General features: G+C 46.8%; 1 protein-coding gene across 14 annotated transcripts in view; it reads right to left on the reverse strand.

The window, feature by feature from the left end:
* Aopep (aminopeptidase O) overlaps positions 1–20,445 on the reverse strand; it is a 316,008-nt gene that overhangs the window by 74,537 nt on the left and 221,026 nt on the right. For all 14 annotated transcript variants that reach the window (XR_010058813.1, NM_001012346.2, XM_063276129.1 and 11 more), the window contains one exon: positions 11,719–11,779. Coding sequence is in view for 13 of the 14 variants with exons in the window: in NM_001012346.2 (NP_001012346.2) it covers positions 11,719–11,779 (61 nt within the window). In the remaining variant the exon portion in view is untranslated. The remainder of the gene's footprint in view (positions 1–11,718; positions 11,780–20,445) is intronic.

Here is a 20,445-nt window from a genome sequence, read left to right on the forward strand (position 1 = left end):
GGGATGGAACAGCCTCATGACAGCAGAATCCTTCAGGGCAGACTTGCTATCTATGCGGGGCTTGAAAAACTCTAAAGGGCATCGGTATGAGTGCAGAGCACCCACAAGGCTGAAAACCCACAGGCAATGCTCACATGTCCCAGGATGGCCCCTCACACAGTACCTTAATAGCAATCACATGGCTCGCCTACAAAAGAAGCTTGCTGACTTGTGAATGAGCTGGGGTTTGATTCAACCTAACTGAACATGGCAAATCCCAGAGTCAACCTCCACAGCTCCTTTTAGGTGTCTGGTTCTGGGGCAGAGGCCTCTGTGCCTTGCTGATCAAACACACTGAGCTCACTGGCGGGGGTCTGTAACCTGATATCCAGTACACTGCACTTGGATACACTGCTGTGCTTGAACAAAGTAAACATCAGAGCAAGTATTTAGACCAAGTATATGAAATTGAAAGATAGAAAAGTGCTTAGAGCGTACTTAGAAAAGGAACGTTTAACAGAAGACTTTTTTGAGCATAAGTATAGATCCTATCGACCAATCCCAGACCTACTCATGTGGGTAGAAATGGGCTGAGCCTGAGCTTTAATTGGGCCCCTGCGTGATCCTGATAGCCCATGGTCTCTGACCCAAGTGCATGGGGCTATTCTTCTAGTGGGGAGTCAGTTGATAAAATACTTGAACCACACTACCAACTCCATCTCTCTCTTTTCTTCTGTTGGAGACAGGATCTAGCTCATAACCTTAGCTTGCATGGAGTTTCATATTACACAGAGCAAGGCAAGCCCTCGTGTGCCATGACTTCCCACGTCTGCCTCTCCCTGGGGCCACAGGAACAGGGTGCCGTCTTTCCAAAGCTAGTTGTGCTGGCTTCCTTTTCCTTCTGTTTTGAAAGGCACAACAGATTTATTTCAGTTTACTAAACAAATACTAGACTTCTCTCCACTGGTGCCACATGTCTGAAAGTATTTGCATCAATTTGGCCTACTTTAGAATTTTCATTTTTTTTCCCTTCAAGGAAAAAAGTTCTCTAATGCTCTTTGACCAAGAAAGCCATTCTGACATGAATCATGTATAAGTTCCATGAGCTTACTTTAAAAATACATGGTCAGTTGAGGAGCAGCTCAGGGGTAATGTGCATACCCAGCACGCATGAAGACTTAGATTTAGGCTCTACCTGCACATGTCCAGCTACACGTGTCCAATGCTCAATCCGAGGTCCTAAAGGGTTCAGGCCTTCAGTCTCACTCCACCATCAAATTCTCTGGGGAATCTTTCCCATCTGGGCACTACACAATTTGGATTTCAATCATTTGGCTTGCTCTCCAAGGCTGTATACTTACTCATTTTAATGCATATGTATGTTTGCATGCAGTTGTGGGACATACGTTGCATATGGGCATGGCTGTGGAGGCCTGTAGTCTTCCTCATGAAGGCAGTTCCCTTCCTTTGAGATAGGGCCTCTCACTGGGGCTATTCTTCTAGCAGGGGCTAGATTGTCCGGCTCTAAAGCCATGAGGATCCCTGCCTCTGACTCCCTGGGCCTGGGATAATAAGCCTAGGGGCCACCACACCTAGATTTTTCTCTTAGGTTCTGGAGATCACTCAGGTTTTCCTACTTATGAAGCATGTTGTTTACCAACTAAGCCACTCCCCTCCCATGCCTTCTTTAAAGTCTCCTGTGGGTGTGGAGGCATACCAGTCCACCCCATGTGCTCTCTAGCTACATACTATTGGCCAGATAGATTTAATGCTACTTTTTAAAGTATCAGCAAATGAAAAACTCTACACATGAAAGTTCAAAGTTGGGACAATTAAGGGACAAGAGTCAGTCTAACTTCCTCCCTCTCCACTGAATCATGTCATCCTATTGAGGAGGAAGATATAATTCTTCACCCAGGAAATTATCTTTCCAACAGGCCTGTTGGTCTACCTGGCCATGCTGTGAAATAGTCACTCAAGCAACTGTTATATCATCAAAGCCTCTGGTGACTCCTTGCATCACAAGTCCCTGTGGAAGTTTGGAGCAGAGAATGAAGGAATGGCCATTCAGAGCCTGCCCCACCTGGGGATCCAGCCCATATACATACAGCCACCCAAACTAGACAATATTTGATGAAGCCAAGAAGTACACACTGACAGGAACCAGATATAGATCTCTCTTGAGAGGCTCAGCCAGAGCGTGACAAATACAGAGGCAAATGCTAGCAACAAACCATTGAACTACGATCGGGGTCTCCATTGAAGGAATTAGATAAAGGATTGAAGGAGCTGAAGGAGGCTTGCAACCCCATAAGAACAATACCAACCAACTAGAGCTCCCAGGAACTAAACCACCATCTGAAGAATATGCATGGACAGAGCCATGGCTCCAGCTGCATATGTAGCAGAGAATGGCCTTGTTGGGCACCAATGGGTGGAGAAGCCCTTGGTCCTGCTAAGGCTGGACCCCCCAATGTAAGGGAATGTTGGGGGGGGCAGGAAGAGGGAGTGGTTTGGAAGGGGAACACCCTTATAGAAGAAGGGGAGGGGATGGGATAGGGTGCTTATGTCCGGGAAACCGGGAAAGGGAACAACATTTGAAATGTAAATAAAAAATATTCAATAAAAAAAGGAAGGAAGGAAGGGAGGAAGAAAGAAAGAAAGAAAGAAAGAAAGAAACAAACAAACAAAACCAAGTCTCTGTGGGATCTGGTCGAGTCCTGCCTCACTGAGCTCCTCGGCAGCTCTTGCTCTCCATTCATAACTAGCAAGCACACACCTGTTCATAATGGAGGCTGGAAAGATCATGATGCAACACACCACGAGGTGGACTCCATCAGTACTTTAAAAGAAACTTACTCTTCTATCACTGGGGCAGTACAAGTGGTCTTGGGAGGGGAGAAGGGTAAGTTATGAGGCTAACTGAGAAGGACTATTACTGCCACCCCGCCCCGGCAGGGGAGGAGTCTGTTACTGGAATCAGGTACCGGCCCCTGTGCTTTCAGCCCTGTTTCTGACACAAGCACATCACAGACTCTGGTTACCTGACATAGCGCACATGGGCACATTAGTCCCTGACCCACAGTATCTTCCTGCTTTCTGCCTCAAACCTGCCTGTCCTTCAGAACCAGCTTCCAGTATCTCCGCAGATTCTTGCTTCCATAGCGAGAAGGGACCCAGCCAAGAGCTCTAGCTGTGGGTTGCTTTCTGGTTAGGTTGGTATTTGTGCTGTGCTTTCCCATTGAACGTCATTGTGACCTAAGGGAAACACTGCTTCTTTCATCTTCCTTTTTCCCGCAGCCCCTCATGAAGAGTGGCACCGGTGCACAGGGAAAGCAGTGGGATGGGAGGGGCCAGTTCAGCAAGGACAGTGCTTCTGTGGAGCCTGGTGCCCAGATGGGTCAGGGTGGATCCTTGCACAGTGCACAGTGCCAGTGCACGCACTTCTGCAAGACAGAAGCACAATTCCTTTACTTCTCATTTATTTTACCAGACATGCCTTTCGGTTCTTTTGGTCTAAGTAATCAGCATCATTTGGGACCAAAACCTACTCAGAGTGTATTCCCCCATGGGGTTAAAATGTGTGACCTTTATTGTGTTGAAGATTTCCTAGAAATTTGGAACTTGTCAGGAAATTGGTGGTGAGCTTTGATGTGGGCTGAGCTATGTCTCTTCTCGGGTTGATGTCATAAACCTCCAGTATCTCGGAATGACTGTTCTGGAGGTAGGACCCATCACAGTAAAATAAAATCACTTGCCCAGGTCTTAATCCAGTGTAACCGGTGTCCTTATAGCTAAGAGATGGGGCGGAAAACCGAATGTGTGTGAGACACTGACACATACACACACATGAGGGTTGGGGAGGGAAGCTATCTGCTAACCAAGGAGAGAGGCCTCAGGAGAAACCAACTCTGCGACCTCAGATTTCCAACTTTCAAAACTCTAAGAAAATCAAGTTGTGACAGTTGCTCTGTCTGTAGTACTTGGCTATAACAGCGTAGCAAACAAATTTGAGCACTGACCTTTACGTGCCGAGAAAATTAGACTAAAACTGAAGAGGTAGAACGGGACAGGCACCTTGATGGACAGTGAGGGCCACCACGAGTCACCCTCTCTTCAGATGCTGCCTCAAGCAAGCCAGAGAGCTGAGCTCCATCAGTGCGCCTTCAAGATGCTCAGTCACAAAATGTGGATGAACTACTAAACAAAGAGACAGTGAACCTATCTGGAGGTCTGCTGTGGGCGCCTCCACTCTGAGCAGGAAATAACAGCTCCACAGTCAGTATGACAGGAATTTAATCTGATGAAAATTTCAAAACAGTCCCTTTCTTGATTGACCATGAAGTGTCAAACTTTTATAAATGCCCTGTGATTAAGTATTCTAATGGCCTCTAAGATCACATGAAAAAACAATACAGGAATGTGCTACAAGAAGCCTACAAGTCACCCTCAGGAAAACTAGCTGTCATTCTCTACCCAGAACACTCACTCTTGGCTACTAGGATGTAGTGCAGCAGACCTGACCACCTTCCAGCCCCATGACTGCAGCATTGTCCCTGTAGAGCCTCCGTCTCCCCTTACTGGCTGTGTGACCTTTGGCAGCTTCTTGAATGTTTGCTTGGAAATGAAGTGGCATTTCCCCAAGATGGCAAAATAACTTTCTGCTCTCAGTTCTGGGATTCAGGGGCCAGTGTGGGAATTCAGGTGGCTCTCAGCCTGTTTCTGGGACATATGATGCAGCTTGGCCTGACAGCCATCCTGTCCCTAGTGCTACCCTCGCTTCTGCTGACACTGATTCTACTACTTGGTACACTTTTCTGAGGAGGTCTAGGTGCAGATGGACCCCAGACTTACCTAAGTCAGAAAGAACACGCTCAGATCTCTGAAAACAGTTGACTAGGAGTAGAAACTGAGAGCAGACCCAAGGTAGGGCTTAGTTCCTACCCTGGAAAGGCCCATATCAGCCATCTCCACTTTGATACACAAACTTTATAAACTTACGATAGTTTTGTTCAGATCTGCTCTGTGGATAACTCTGAGGTACCATGACTCACCTGTTAGCTCAGCTGATAGTGTCAGAGTAGTTCTGCACATCAGGACGCACAGGCCAAGTCAACAGTTCTCAACAACACACACAGGCCATGTGAACAGTTCTGCTCAGCAGGACGCACATAGACCACACAGAACAGGTAAAGCTTCTCAGCTGCATGGGAGAGGAGACGGGTCAGTGCTTGATGCCCCTGGAAAAAGCTGGACATAGAGGTAAGCACTTGTAGTCCCAGTGCCGGGAGGTGGAGACAAGAGGCTCTCAGGAGTTTGCTGGGCAGCCAGTTGATGAGCTTCAGGTTCTACAAGAATTGCTCAGCAATACACACACACACATTCATATACACACATACACACACTCACTCACATTCATACTCATATATACACTCACACATACACATATACACACACACTCATACACACATACACTCACATACTCACATACACACACAGATATACTCATACACACACTCATACTCTTACACATTCATACACACACTCACACACACAAATAAGTCTTTAAAAAAATCAAGTAGAGAGTGAAAGAAGACACTGGATTCCAGTCTCTGCTGCCACACTTACTTGCACAGCCCCTCCTTCTCAAGTGTGTATGTACATGCACACATCATATAAACACAAACATTTTTAATTATTAATTTTTTAGCTATCATTTCTGTGATTTAAGTCAGAGACCTGCTATGTAGGCCAGGCTCAGTTCAGACTCACGGTCTTTGCTTCAGGGCTGTGGTTACAGGCTCAAACTCAGTGCAGTTGCTACATCTTAAAAGCAAGGCATAACAGATAAAGGTTTTGTTTCTCAAAATAATATTTTTACTGTTCTTTGGGAATTTCACCTCTCATACCCCAATCACACTCACCCCCCAGTACTTCCATGCCCTCCCTTGTGACCTACACCCTCCCCCAAAACAGTCCAATTTGTGTTGCCCATATACTCACTGGAGCCTGGTGAAACTCCCAGTGGCCAGCCCCTAAAGAAAATTGAGTCCTTCTCCACCTCCATGACTGCCAGGTGCCATCAGTTGAAGAGAGCTACATCTCAGCATATTTTCACATTTTAAAAAAGATGTGCTTATTTTATGCATATGAGTACACTGTCACTGTCTTTCTTCAGACACACCAGAAGAGGGCATCAGATCCCATTACAGATGGTTGTGAGCCACCATGTAGTTGCTGGGAATTGAACTCAGGACCTCTGGAAGAGCAGTCAGTGCTCTTAACCACTAAGTCATCTCTGCAGTCTTCTTATCACAGTTTTTAAGGGTTGTCTTTGATGGATTCCTGGGGTGGTTAGGGTTGTCACTGAAGCCTTTCATGTTCCTCTTTTTCCTCTATGTATGTATCTGCAATCATCAGTAGCACTGCCAGAGTAGCCCCCTTGCTCTCATCTATGCATCTGCAATCATCAGTAGCACTGCCAGAGTAGCCCCCTTGATCTTTACAGTCAGCAGGAGGTCAGATCACAGACTTCCTCTGGTGACAGCACAAACATGGCTCAGCTTCAGTAGGATCCCCAATGCAGATAAGACCCTCAGAGGCAGCCTGGACCATGGGCATCAACATGGCCTCAGGTGGCAGCGCAGGCCACTCATATCAATATGGCCCCCTGCAGCAGCATGGCTTGTAGACATCAGAATGGTTTCAGGCTGTAGTTAGATCATCTGCATGGTCTTTAGTAGTTAACATGGGCCATGAACATCAACACAGATGCTCCCACCACTATCTCCCAGCTGCTATAGAATCATGCACACAGACATGGCCCGTGGTGGCAGCATGGCTCAGACTTCACCATGGCCTCATAATGGCATTGAAGGCCAGTTAGATTAGTATGGCCCCCATGGCAGTACAGCATGCAGACATCAACATGGCCTCGGGATGCAGCATACACCACGGATGTTTGCATGGCATCAGGAGGTGACATGGGCTGCACTGACCCACACATAGTCCTCGGCAGCATCATGAATCATAGTTCATTTGAGGTCCAATTGAGGGGGTCCAGTCCAGAAAGTGAACCGTTCATCTTGGCTTTCTTCATTGCCCAGAGGCAATGTAAGCCTATGGCCGAGTGAGGTGTGCAGGGCTGAGTCTGCATCTACATTTGCTCCAGCCTGCTGCATTCCACTCTGCCGACCAAACTGGACATTCACCTGTTCCACTGAGACCTCAGTCCTCTCCCACAATTGTCTTGCTACCATGTCTCCAGTTCCACAGTCTCCACTGTGCAAGCACCGCTCCATTCTCTGCGCTGTGCAAGCACCGCTCCGCTGCCTGCGCTGTGCAAGCACTGCTCTATTCCTCCATCTTTCTCACCTCTCCACTACCCATAAGTTTATCATAGTGACACCCTCCAGTCCCCGTGTACCTCACTGAGCTAGTCCAGCTTCTGCCAAAGCCCCAGATGAGGTTTTAATGGGTTAGTTCATCTTGCAGCATCTGAAGGATTGGTCTAAGACCCCTGTGAGGATTTTCCAGAGACGCTCCAGCACCTTACATAACGTGGTGCAGGTACAGCGTGTGGTCTTCCCAGTTTGCTCAAAACCTACAGAGGGCAGACCACCGCTGCAGGGAGTCTGTAGGTGCTTAGTTCAGAGACGGTTTCTTTAAAAATACTTTTACATGTAGCTGGCTGAACTCATGCAGAAACCAAAGGAACCGGCACCATCTGTACGTGCCTGGCCACTATGCACTCAAATCCTACATTTCAAATGTGGCGAAAACATTTTTAATTATTGAAGTGCTTTTCTTCTTTAAAAAATTTTTAGATTTATTTCTTTCATTCATATAAGTACACTGTAGCTGTCTTCAGACACACCAGAAGAGGGCATCAGATCCCATTACAGATGGTTGTGAGCCACCGTGTGGATACTGGGAATTGGACTCAGGACCTCTGAAGAGCAGTCGGTGCTCTAACCACTGAGCCACCTCTCCAGCCCCTTCTTTCCTTTCCTTTTCTTTTTTCTTTCTTTCTCTCCTCCTCTTCCTCCTTTCCTATTGGTATGAGGCTTCTTAATCTGATACTTTGCACATTCCATCTCAACCCAGATGCTGAATTTTAATCATAAATGCTTAGATTTTATTTTTATTACATAAAATCAACAGTTGAAAAGTAGTTTCACTTTATACCTGAGATGTGTCAAGCAATATAGTTTGTTAACATTTAAATTTAGATAAATTTAATTAAGAGTAGACTTAAGGCCAGATGCAATACAGAGCTGCAATCTCACTCAGGAGGCAGAACCATCAAGGTCTGTGAGTCCCAGGCCAGTCTGGGTTACAGGGCAAGTTTTAGCTTAGCTTGGACTACATAATGGGACCCTGTCTCACCAAATACATTCATACATACATACATACATACATACATACATACATATTGAGTAATTAATGAACTAAGGTGTGCAAGTGTGCTATAGTTCTAGTACTTAATGCCATGTGCTGCCATCACTTCTCTATCAGACAATGGGCTTCTGAGCATCAAAAAGGACTAAGCAGAAAAACCAGAAACACGCTTATCATGGTGAGTGCTGTGGGATGCTTCAGCTGTGATGCCTCTTCCTGGCAGGGAGGATAAGGACAGCATGAGAAACACGAAAATAGCAACCATATAAAGCCAGTTATGATGAATACAAAACAGAGAGAGAGAGAGAGAGAGAGAGAGAGAGAGAGAGAGAGAGAGAGAGAGAGAGAGAGAGATAGGACAGACCCCGGGCAAAGGAGACTGTTGTTTGGAGTCTGGTAGTTATGGCTGCCCATGGACACCTGGAAGGTGGGACAAAAGAGCTCTAAAGAGGACAGCCTTGGGCAGGACTGAAAGAATCACCAGCAGGCCAGAGAGCATTCTCAGAACACTGTCAATGAAGAGACTCCCAGTGAGGATGGACTTGAGCTGTGTTTGGGAGAACTCACATGACATTGATGTGGATGATAGATAAACAGACAGAAAGAAAAGAGCTTGGCTACTCCATGACCAATTAGCTACTGTACTAGCCCAGGCAAAATACAATAAGGAAATGGTGTGGGTTCTGGGGAATAGGATCAGGACCATGGAGTTGCTTTCAGGGAGACCTCAGGACTTGACAAGTTCTGGAGGATCTTCCAAAGCTTTGTAGCAATTCAACCAAGGCGGACTGAAGACCTAAGTAAAGAAATGCCATCTCTAGTGCATGTGTAGAGAGACCTCATGATGGAGGTTGGCTACGGCTATAGATGAGGTAGGCCTTAGGGCACACAGAGAGAGAAACAACCACATACACACTGGTCAAGTGTCTGAGAATGGTGGGATGGCAGATGGCAGCCTTTGCATTGTCTTGGCTATAACACACATGGAGATTGTGATGGTTGTGTGCGCACACTAAGCCACTGTATAGAAGGATGTACACTAAAGCCTTCTCTTTGGTTGCCAGCCACAGTGGTACATGTCTGGAGCCCCAGCATTCAGGGAGTACTGAAATGTAGGTGGGGCAACCTCAGCTAAGAGAAATCCAAAGCCAGCCTGTGCTATATGGGGTCTGTACCTCAAAGACCACAGTGTGGGGAAAAAAGTCACTTTGGTGCCATTCTAATCTTCTTACTTACAAGCTTTTCATATTCTAAAATAAGTGCATAATCTTTTCATAAAAACATTCACAAAGGGCAGTAATACTGAGGACACAGATGACTTCAATCTCTGTGAGGTAAAAGGTTACAGGAGTGAGGTATTTCTTAAGGAGGTTGGATCCAAGTCTTTTGTCTCTATGGGTCTCATGCCTACTTCTGCTGCTCCTAAGTTATGTCTACTTATTTTCTCTTTATGATTTCTATTCAGCATGGCTGTGAAGGAAAATTGAGGCAGGCCTTTCTGAGAAGACAAAAAGCCTCTGTAGCCTGTGGGATGGAAACTTCATAAGAGAACACTGGTCTCTGTCATCAGAGAATTTGGTTGCTGAAGGACAGAAATTCTGAGGAGAACAAAGAGCAGAGAGCCTGTTGGTGCTGTGCTGTCACTTCAGGCAGGCACGCTAGTAACTTTATATTATAATGGCGGGACGAAGAACAAGGTGTCCCATTCACTGTGAGCTCCTGCCACCACAGGCTCCCAGACCCTGCCAAGCATTTCACTGAAGTGGAAACAAAAAGAAACTTACAAGGAGTGTGAAAGGGGCTGAAAGCAGGCAGGTAGATCACCAGTGGCCACATAAATAACCAGAGAACTGGGGTGGGGTGGTGGAGATGAAAAGATGCCCTGTGATTGCTCCCCGGCCTAACTATGCACTAAATCAGGCTGGCTTCTGTCTGCTGCTGTTGTTTTCACTCAGCACAGTGCTGCTAAGCTCCAAAGGGAGCGTCAGGTGGGCCTTAAAGATAAGTTATAGCTGCTGGGCCACATTGCACCTGGCTGTTTTGACAACAGGTTTCCTCACTTCATGGTGGAAAGCCTTGCCTCTGCTCAAGGACAAATCTCACCCTTTCTTGCTCCTTTCCCCAGTTTGCATGAGGTAACCTTCTCTGCTGACACTAAGAGGAGGGTTAGCCTTGCCTCATACTCTAAGTGGGCAGCCTGCCTCTGGGCATGCGCTGTTCAGGCTTTAGGACTTCCTCTTCCTTCCCTTCTGGCTAGCTGGTGCAAATAAGGGTCCTGTTCTAGGCCACACCAAGAAGGCCTAGGAGCCTCCAACCGCCTCCTTCGGTTCATAAAGCAAATTCTACCAAGACTACCAGAGAGGCCTCACCTAAAACACTGCACGGTGAGACTGGTTCTGTAAGTCACCTCATTCTGAAGTCACCTTCTCAGAAGCCCAGGCTTTCATGACGTACCTGAGTACCTGAGTACCTGGGTGAAGTGCTGCTGTCCAGGCCCCAGGCAGCAGCCCCTCCACTCCCCTGTTTTGTTACAGTTTTTATTTCTTTGATGGTTCCCAGAGGGACTGAGCCAACAGTAACTTCCAGTGGCTGGCACCCATTTCTAAACTGAAGGCCAAGTATGTCCCAGTGAGTTGCTGCTGGCTAGTAGTAACATTTCCCCTTGAAGGCTGAACACCTCCACTGCATTTCATGGTTCACAGACATCCATCCGCACCCAGGCACTCCCAAGCAGAAGTGCATATAGCCAGCCAAAAAAATCAGAAAAAATAAGCTGGGTACAGGAGCTGTTTACCTGATCACAGGACCAAACTTTTCATTACCCAATAGAGACGAGAAGCATGGACATTCCCACAGGTGGTAAACATTTCTCTCACAGACACCCATGACTTGAAAGGCAGGAAAGCGGAGTCCAGACCCCCCAATGAGGACAAAGCAATGACTAGGGGAGACACCAGCTTGATGCAGGGTCCTTAAGTATAACAGGGCGGAAGTTGAAAGGTAGGGTTGGAATGAAAACAAGTACCATGGTCAGGTGAAGCTGTGGCAAGCCAGATCACCTGTCTGGCTATACCAAAGCCAGCTGCTTCACCTACTGCAGGTAGTAAACTGTTGCTTGGAGACTCTACCCAAAATACCCAGCATGCTTTGCATGGCTTCACTTAATAAACAATGCAGTGGCCATTGTCACATTCACCTACATCCCACAGGGACTCAAGCTACTGTAAGCCAGCATTTTCCTGACAACATTACTTTTATAGACATATTAAAAAGCATCACTGTCATGGCTGAGAGGCTAGTAGTAAGCTTTACTCTGCTCCTGAAATAGTTCTCAGGTACCTTGGGTATTCCGGGACACTCAAGCCAATCACCGACGATGTTCTCAACAGACAGGCCGAACCTTCAGAAATAAAACAAGAACCAAATAGTTAAAAATATGCTTCAGAACACACGGCCAGGACATAGCTAAGTATTTAGGCAGAGGAGGTGCTCTCTTGAGAATGAGCACTGCCCACTGGCTGGGGCTGTGGGAAGGAACCTATCACATTAGGGCGACCTCTCCAGTGAACAGCAGTGTCTGCAGACTGAAACTGACGAAGCATAGGCAGGTAGCAACAGATGCTTTTAATGCTTTAAGGGGACAGGACTGTCCCTGGATCACAGAGAGGATGACTGACTGCTGGAGGAAGTGAGGCAAGTGAGCCCTCAACAGCAGCTAATGTGGCAACAAGTCTGTGAAATGGGCAGCAACAATGGCTTCAAGAACAAGGCGCACTGCGGTTGGCCCACCTGTCTGACTTCCAGGCAGGCCCACAGCAAAGCCCTCTCTATGCAGAATCATGAACACTTACTACGTTGGCTAAACCAGGCAGGCCCACAGCAAAGCCCTCTCTATGCAGAATCATGAACACTTACTACGTTGGCTAAACCAGGCAGGCCCACAGCAAAGCCCTCTCTATGCAGAATCATGAACACTTACTACGTTGGCTAAATTGCAGTGCTTTCCTGCCCTGCTGATGGCACTGTCTATGACATCATTAAATATCTGGACGGCAACAGCTGCTGGTCTTCCCTCAGCACAGGCGACTCCTGCTCACGCCCAGTGTCCGCTCACTGGCCCTCAGCCAGGAAGAAGAGCGCCTGCTTCCTCGGATGCCCCCATCACTCCCACCCCTCAACACAGCATCCAGCGCACTTGGATGGAATGGTTTGACGGCATCATGTTTACTGCCTCCATGAAGGTGGACATCTCTACCGGCCAATCCCATCACTCACCACAGTTCCTGGAAACTGTAGGAGCCTGTAGGAAGGAGGATTTCTGTGGAGATGTTTTTATTTGAATGAATAAAAACACATGTCTTGGGGGCAGGGAGATGGTTCTGCAGGTGAGGCCTTGGCTATTCAAGTCTGACGGCTGGAGTTTCACCCTAGAACCCCCCACAAGAAGCTAGATGTGGTGTCATGTGTAATCCCAGCACTCCTGTCAGGAGAAGGAAGTAGAGCAAGACAACTGCCTCAAAATGTGTGGGCCAGCTAGCAGAGATCAAGAGAGACCCTGCCTCTGCAGGGTGAGGTTGAGAACGGACTCTCTCTCCAGAGCTGTCATCTGGCAGCCATGAGCAGGTACATGAACACACACACACATATAAAAATAAATTTAAGACCCCAAATAGCTCCCCTCTACAATGTCTCTGCTGGTGAAAGAAGGTGTAGAGTAGAGTACGCCGAGGACTAGAAGGCCGAGGGTGGTCCACTGTGGGCTTCTGCTCAGGAATCGGCTTTCAGTGGGCTGAGGAAATAGTACCTACTAGGAAACACACACACAGGATGCATGGAGGGGGTCTGAGCTTCTACAGCCAGTGTCTCACGATAAGACTACCAGGCAGACGATGGGTAGCACATCTAAGAAGACAGACAGCCAGACAGACATGCTCTTTAGGCCTTCCTGGTCCTCGTAATCAGTGGCATTTCCAGACATGCCTCATAAGAAATCTGGGAACTGGGCTGGAGAGATGGCTCAGAGGTTAAGAGCACTGACTGCTCTTCCAGAGGTCCTGAGTTCAATTCCCAGTATCCACATGGTGGCTCACAACCATCTGTAGTGGGATCTGATGTCCTCTTCTGGTGTGTCTGAAGACAGGGACCGTGTGCTTAGATACATAAAACAAATAAAACCTTAAAAAAAAAAAAAGAGAAGGCGGCTGAGGACCACCACCACTGGCCTTTTTATCACCTGCTACCATTTAAAACCATCAACTCAGGGCAAATAGCCAAGTGTTCTGTAAATTTTCCACTCAGAGATGTGTGCGAAGGGAGGAGATGGCTCCTCAGAGCATCTTCTGGAGGACCACTGTCCTCCCTAGAGCTTGGGCAAAGGCCCTAACACACCCTCAATGGACTTGGCTGACCAGACAGACTATGAGGGTAGGTCTGGCTGGCCACTCAGAAAAAAAAACAAAACAAACAAACAAACACAAACAAACAAACAAACCCGGCACAGGAGAAGGCCCTAGAAGATAGGGCTGGAAACTAGTATATACAGAACTGGCTCCAATGCTCAAAACCCAGGGTTGCTCAGGATGAGAACAGGAAACAGACCCCTCCACCACATGAACTGTGTCCTAGTGGCATGATCGATGGTAGGTAAGGTGCGCACAGACTGCCTTTATTTCAAACAAGAATAGGCCTTCAGCTGAGTTGTCTCATGTAAACAGAAATCAGTCTTACATGGCAGCCTCACACATCTCAAGGGAAAAATAATAATGATAATGATGATAATGATAGTGGTAGTAGTGGTAGTAGTAGTAGTAATGGTAGTAGTAGTAGTGGTAGTAGTAACAACAACAACAATACTAATAAACCATTATGTTCTTGGATGCAGGTAGGAAGTGTTGTTTACTGGCTTGATTTCTAGCCAGACCCCTGCGTGCTATACTCTGGCATTATATTAGTGAACCGTAGGCAAGCCAAAGCCAGAGGCACTTCTAAGGCTGACGGTGCAGCACCTGACATCTAGGAGAACAGGTCTATAGCATATGGGGAGAGACAACACTCAAAATGGTCAAAGAGCCAGACACAGTGGATCCATCCAAGAGTTCATAGGAACTGGGATTAAATGTCCGGAAAAGGCAACATCTGAGTGGTGACTTAATTGCCATTTCTGAGTGATTTTACAGAAGATAGTAAGCAGCTGTTGGGCATCGCCACGGAGGAGTAAATCCAGGACACAAACATCATTTCCTTTGTGAATTTCCACTGCCAAACTCTTCCTTCAGGGGCGTAAAGGAGAGGCTGGGGAACGAAGACTGAGAAAGTAGCGTTGAGCATCGTCCCAACGCTCAGGCAAGGAGGCCGAGGATCAGGCCGACATCTGTATGAGGCGAGCACTTGCTGGAGCTGCTGTGGCCAGAGTAGAGGGAAGCTGAGGTGAAAACACCCCAGAGACTAACTGTCTCTGCGGAATAGATGTCCAGTGCTGTATAAGATGCTGCAGCTTGTAGGAGGTGCATCTGTGATGTGGAAGACCATCCCCTCGCTCAGGGAGGATGAAGGGGTAGAGGATACCAAGAAAACACTCAGAGAAGCTCTGAAAAGAGGTACCACTTGAACATGTGGTTGAGAAGACTGCACTGGCCTGCGTGCTGGGACAGGAGCAGTGGGGATGGAGGAAACACAGAGTAAGAAGACCACATGGCAGGCTGCTGATGCACTTGCTTGGGAGACATGGTCTCTATGTAACACGGGATAGCTTCAAACTCAAGGTCCTTCTACCTCAGTTCCTTGAGTATGTGCCACCCCATGCCAAGGACATAGAATGTTGGGGAAGGGTATGGAAGGCTGAAAGACTGGTGGTGGACTCTGGCTTCTATCAATCTCTCTAAGACGGTATTTCACAGAAAGCATGTGACCGCTACTGTGCCCATCTATGGCACCATCCACCTAAGCCTTAGAGAAATAGCACAAATCCAGTATTGTTATGCACTGTGTGGAATTGAACAAAGTCCTCAGGGCTTGGGAAACTTACCTAAGGCTGCACAGACAGTACCTGAAGAGCTGGGATTGAAATTTATAAAGCTCTGCTTTCCTTCCCATGTTGAACCTGGGCTTTATCAGGAATCTCTTTCTGCAGTGCTATGAACACACCCCAGACACAGAGCCTGTGCACCTGTGCCCAATATAGCTCTCCCTTCTTGCTAACACTCCTCACCCTAAAGGTGGCCTCCTTCCTGCTGTGGCTGCCCTGCTTGTCAGCTCTCTCCAATTATACTTTGAAGAGATGAAGAAGGCCTTTAGGGGCAGAGATGTGAGGACAGGAGAGCTCCCTAGGCTACAATCGGGAGCAAAAACTCTTCTGCCTTAACTGAAGAGAGCTTGGATTTCCAGGCCACTTTTCTCTGGAAAGATTCAAAGCATCTTATAACCACAATCACTTTGTCCTTACCGTAGCTATGTGAAGTGGATGATGACTGTGAGCAGTGTTCAGTCTACAGCCTAGGTGGACCCTGGTCACAGTCAATGTTGCCAGGGGGACTCCTAAGCTCTGCTGTTAGTGCACCAAGCCTGTCTGGGGAACTGTAGAATAAGATGTTAAACCATTTGAAGAAGAATCATGAATTAATGCTCTCCTCTAAAAAGCAAAGAAGCTACTATGTCACGATGCTTCATTCTTTCTGGGAAGAAGTGGACCACATGTTTTCAGAGCAAAGTGGGCATCTATGAGAGTTCTGCTGTTTTTATTATAAAATGGCACAGCAGTGACTAAGTGGACAGCTGCCTGTCACAGTCAGACCCACAGTGTCTAAGCCAGTGGTGTGTGTTTTCCCTCTGAGGTCACTCAGCTCTAAATAATCCCAGAAGACAAGCAGAAGCATTAACACATAGCCAGGACCCAGACACACAGAAAATGGCCCTTTGGCATGTCTCACCACTACAGAAACTCATTTTATGCAGCAGATAGCTAACTGGACACGGACTCAAGGTGCATGACCTTCATATCTGTACTAGGGCATTCATTCTTCCCACTATGGCTGGTACTAGGGGCAGCAGACAGTGCTACCCACTGCCTGTCTGCTTGTGTGTACCACACTTTACGTGGCCTGGAGTTTTTGTGGGCTATCTTGAGACCCTTTGGGCTATAAATGTGGTCACAATTAGTTAATACAGAAGGAACCAGAACATGCTTCTACCCGATATGATACTGCTTAGAAAAGTAAGCTGCATTTAGAGCTAGAAAGGGAACAAGTAAGTGATCTTTCCATGGCATAGACATGGACAGAAATAAGGGCGGGCTTGAAGGAAGACGGGTTGCACAGGCCTGAACGTCTTGCTGTTGACTTCTGAGCTGCTGTGGTGAATGAGGCAGCAACTATCACCTGTAACTATCATGGGCCCGTCAGCTTGCTGGGGACGGAGTACAATGCTGTTATCATTCTTGGCTCCTGGGATTTTAATCCTTACACTCTCCCCTCTACCACTCAGCACACACTCCCATAGGTTTCACATGAAGCAAATGCCAGGCCTCAACAACTTATAGGCACTAGACACAGAACAGGACCAGAGTTTGAAATGGAAATGTCCTTGTCCAAGGGCACAACTTAAACTCTACACAGGTTTTTAAAATGCTGATAAGTTATGCTTTCCAACCCTGTCTCTACCTGTGGGAGCAAACTGTGTCTCAGAGCTTTCCATGGTGTTGCTCATTTTCTTGATCAAAGCAAAGCATTTGTGCTCAGGTAGATAATGAACACTGCTTATGAGGCAGGGCAAGTGAGTGCTCCCTGGTCTGTGGGGGAGGAAGAATGGGGGGGGGTAAACAAACAGATGAACATGTACACACAAACACTGTAATTGATGGGCAAGATTAATCAGTAGCTATGGCTGACACCAGAACCTGGGGCCAAGGTTGCTGGACCAGCTATTCTCCAAGGGAACATAAGTTTTTGGCAGGGGGAGGATGGTGTGTGGGTCCTTCTAGATGACCTCCTGAGCACTATCTCCTTCCCCTCAATACTGATGTCCAGGGATAAGCAGCTACCCACTGTACTTCAGAATGTAGCTCAGGGGCCAAGAAAGAAAAGCCAGGGTCACACCGGATTCCTTTATTCAACTTGACAACAATTCACCCATTTGTAACTGTAACACCTCTCAAACAACTCATGACTCTGCTCTTTGCTTCAAAGCCCACTGACACTGTATCCATCACTGAAATAATTCCAGTTCTCAAGATCTCTTGACTCAAATGCACTAGTGTTCTCTAGTGGAGGCCCCCCCCCCCACCATTCCCCTTCACTCCCAGACTTCCTAAGATCTAGGCTCTGTCTTTAGGTCTCATTTCAAACTCGTGGCTGATGAGTCTGCTGTCTGTATCCCTGAGGACCCAGACCTCACAGTGCCCGGAATACACCGATTCTGATGTCCCATGTGAGTGGTTATAATGACCCATGATTTTGGTAGCTGGTTAGGATCTCTTTGAGGGCTATCATTGGATTTATTCTCCCCCTTCTCCCATAGTCCAGACTAAAGCCTGTTACAGGAGATGCTCCACAAAGAATGCTAGGAAGTCAAGGCCAGACGAAGGTGCAGAGGAAGCTTGACATTAACCACTCAGTGTGACTGGCCAAGCCTTGTCTGCTCAGCATGGTTCAAGTGCCTAACAGATGTACCAAAGGATCAGTTTGCAACTGGAGCCAAAGATTAGAGGCTCCAGGGGGTAGATGTGCAGTCTTGGGAGGCCTACATAAAATTAGTACAATATGCTGCATAGGTAATAGAGCAAGCCATCTGCTTGAAAAGGCAACTAGATTTTGAGATTAGGTAGCAGGCAAGAAAATGTTTAAGTTTAAAAAATGCACTCCAATATACTTGGTGAAGTAGGTTTCTTTTGTAGGCAAGAGACCACTTTAACATTTAAGGAGAATTCTTAATGAGACTTAAGCCTGCTAATAAGCAAGGCAGGATTCCACTGGGAAAGGCGCCCCGCCCTGTCAAAGGGATGCAGTGGGTGGTTGGCAGCCACACAGGCCAGGGATGCTGCTCTAATCTCCACAACTACAACAACAGTTTCTTTGTGGGCCCAGTGTGTTGCCTCAGGAAATATCCACAACAATAAAATCCAGGCCCATGGAGCCAGAGGGCGCAGGGCATCCAAATGAACTCCATACCGCATCATGGAGATTAAAAGGCACAGACCTCTCAAACTAAAGTGTACTGTGCTGCCTCGGTGACGACTGCTGTGTTTCTGCCCTAAGAACTTTGTCCTGAAGGAGTGCAGTCATCACTTGGAATGCAAATTTATTACCAACAGAAGAGGCAGTTCGCCACATCTATAAATTTCTTCCTTTTCTCCCTCCTCTTCCTCTTCCCTCCTCCCTTCTTCTCCATTTTCTATGCTCAAGGTTCTAAATAAGGGCCCCTGAGCTCTATCAGAGAACCTGAGCTATCGTCCTGGGGCAGGAATAAAAGAAAAGGAAATTACTGCCACTGCAGCATGGTGGTCAGGCACATGCCTAGCATGTGTGAAGCTGCGAGCTTAACATCCAGTACTGAGGGAGGAAGGGGGTGTGTATACATCTGAGGTCTACTTCTGAATGATAAGTAGCCACATCTGATACCAGTTTTGCAGAAGAATCACCACCTGTGCAAGCTAGTGTTACGTCAACTCGACACAAGCTAGAGCCATGTGAGAGGAGGAAACTTCAATTGATGAGAAACTGCTTCCATAAGATCGGACTGCAGGCAAGCCTGTAAGGCATTTTCTTTGTTAGTGATTGATGGGAGAGGACCCAGTGTATTGAAGATGGTGTCACCCCTGGGCTTGTGGTCCTGGGTTCTATGAGAAAGTGGGCAGAGCAAGCTATGAGGAACAAACCAGTAAACAGCATCCCTCCATGGCCTCTGCATCAGCTCCTAACTCTGGGTTCCTGCCCTGCCTGAGCTCCTGTCCTGACTTCCTTCAGTGATGAACAGTGATGTGGAGGTATAAGCCAAATAAACCCTTTCCCAAATTTCTTTGGTCATGGTGCTTCATCATAGCAAAGACAACTCCACAATCTGTCTATAAAAACAAAAACAAAAACAAAAACAAAACAAAAAACAAAAAACAAAAAACAAAAAAACAAAACCCAAACCAAATGAAATAAAAACAAAGCAAATAAACAAAAACCAGGAAACATTTAAGGTTATCCACACAACGCAGTTCCTTAGCACAGCCTCCCGAAAGCCTATTGTCTTGCCCAGTTACTGAAGCTGCATTTCATGCTCGTGAATGAAGATAGTATGGTAGGGATCAAGAAATCTATGACTCTGAATGATGTATGGATTGGCTTCATGTTTGTATGTCCCTGTTTTCTTAGTGTTTGTTCTGTAAGGTGGCTTAATGGGTAAAGGTGCTTGTTATGCAGTCCTGATAGATAGCATGTGTTCAATCCTCAGAACTTAGACTAAAGGTGAAGGAGAGACTTCCTTGCACAAAGCTGCTTTCTGACCACATATACACCTTGCTCTATGCACACATATACACACAGAATAACTAGGATTTAGTCCAGTGGCAGAGTGCTTGGTTGACAAGTGTGAGCCTCTGTACTGTAAAGAAAGACCACAACAGAACCAGAACTGACAAGCAAGACTTCTACCTGCTGAAAGAAAGTGGGAGATAGGGAGACTTCAACAAAGTCACCCCGGGGAAATCCAGTATGTGGACAAAGCCTCCAAGTCCTCACAGCACGCCATCCTCTGGACATAGCCTGGTTGCTAATGTGTCACCCTTGAGACATTTAATTTAGACTGCCTGTCAGACAAGCCCATCAACATATAAGTGACTGGCCTTGCATGAATCTAAAACAATATTCATGTCAAAGAATTCATGTCCCCACTTGGAAATGTTTACATGCTAAGTCCGAGGGTCGAAGAATGAAAAGCAATGTCAGTCATTCGACAAAGAAACACTTAAAGTGTTCAACAAGTCCCCCTTTGATGTCTGACTGTCAGTTTTGTTACTAGAAATTATGCTTTTGGGTGTTTGTTTAGGAGTTGAGATAGGGCATTAGAAGAAGAAACGTGGAGGAATCT

This window comes from Rattus norvegicus, chromosome 17 (genome assembly GCF_036323735.1).
Source record: "Rattus norvegicus strain BN/NHsdMcwi chromosome 17, GRCr8, whole genome shotgun sequence".
NCBI lineage: Eukaryota > Metazoa > Chordata > Mammalia > Rodentia > Muridae > Rattus > Rattus norvegicus.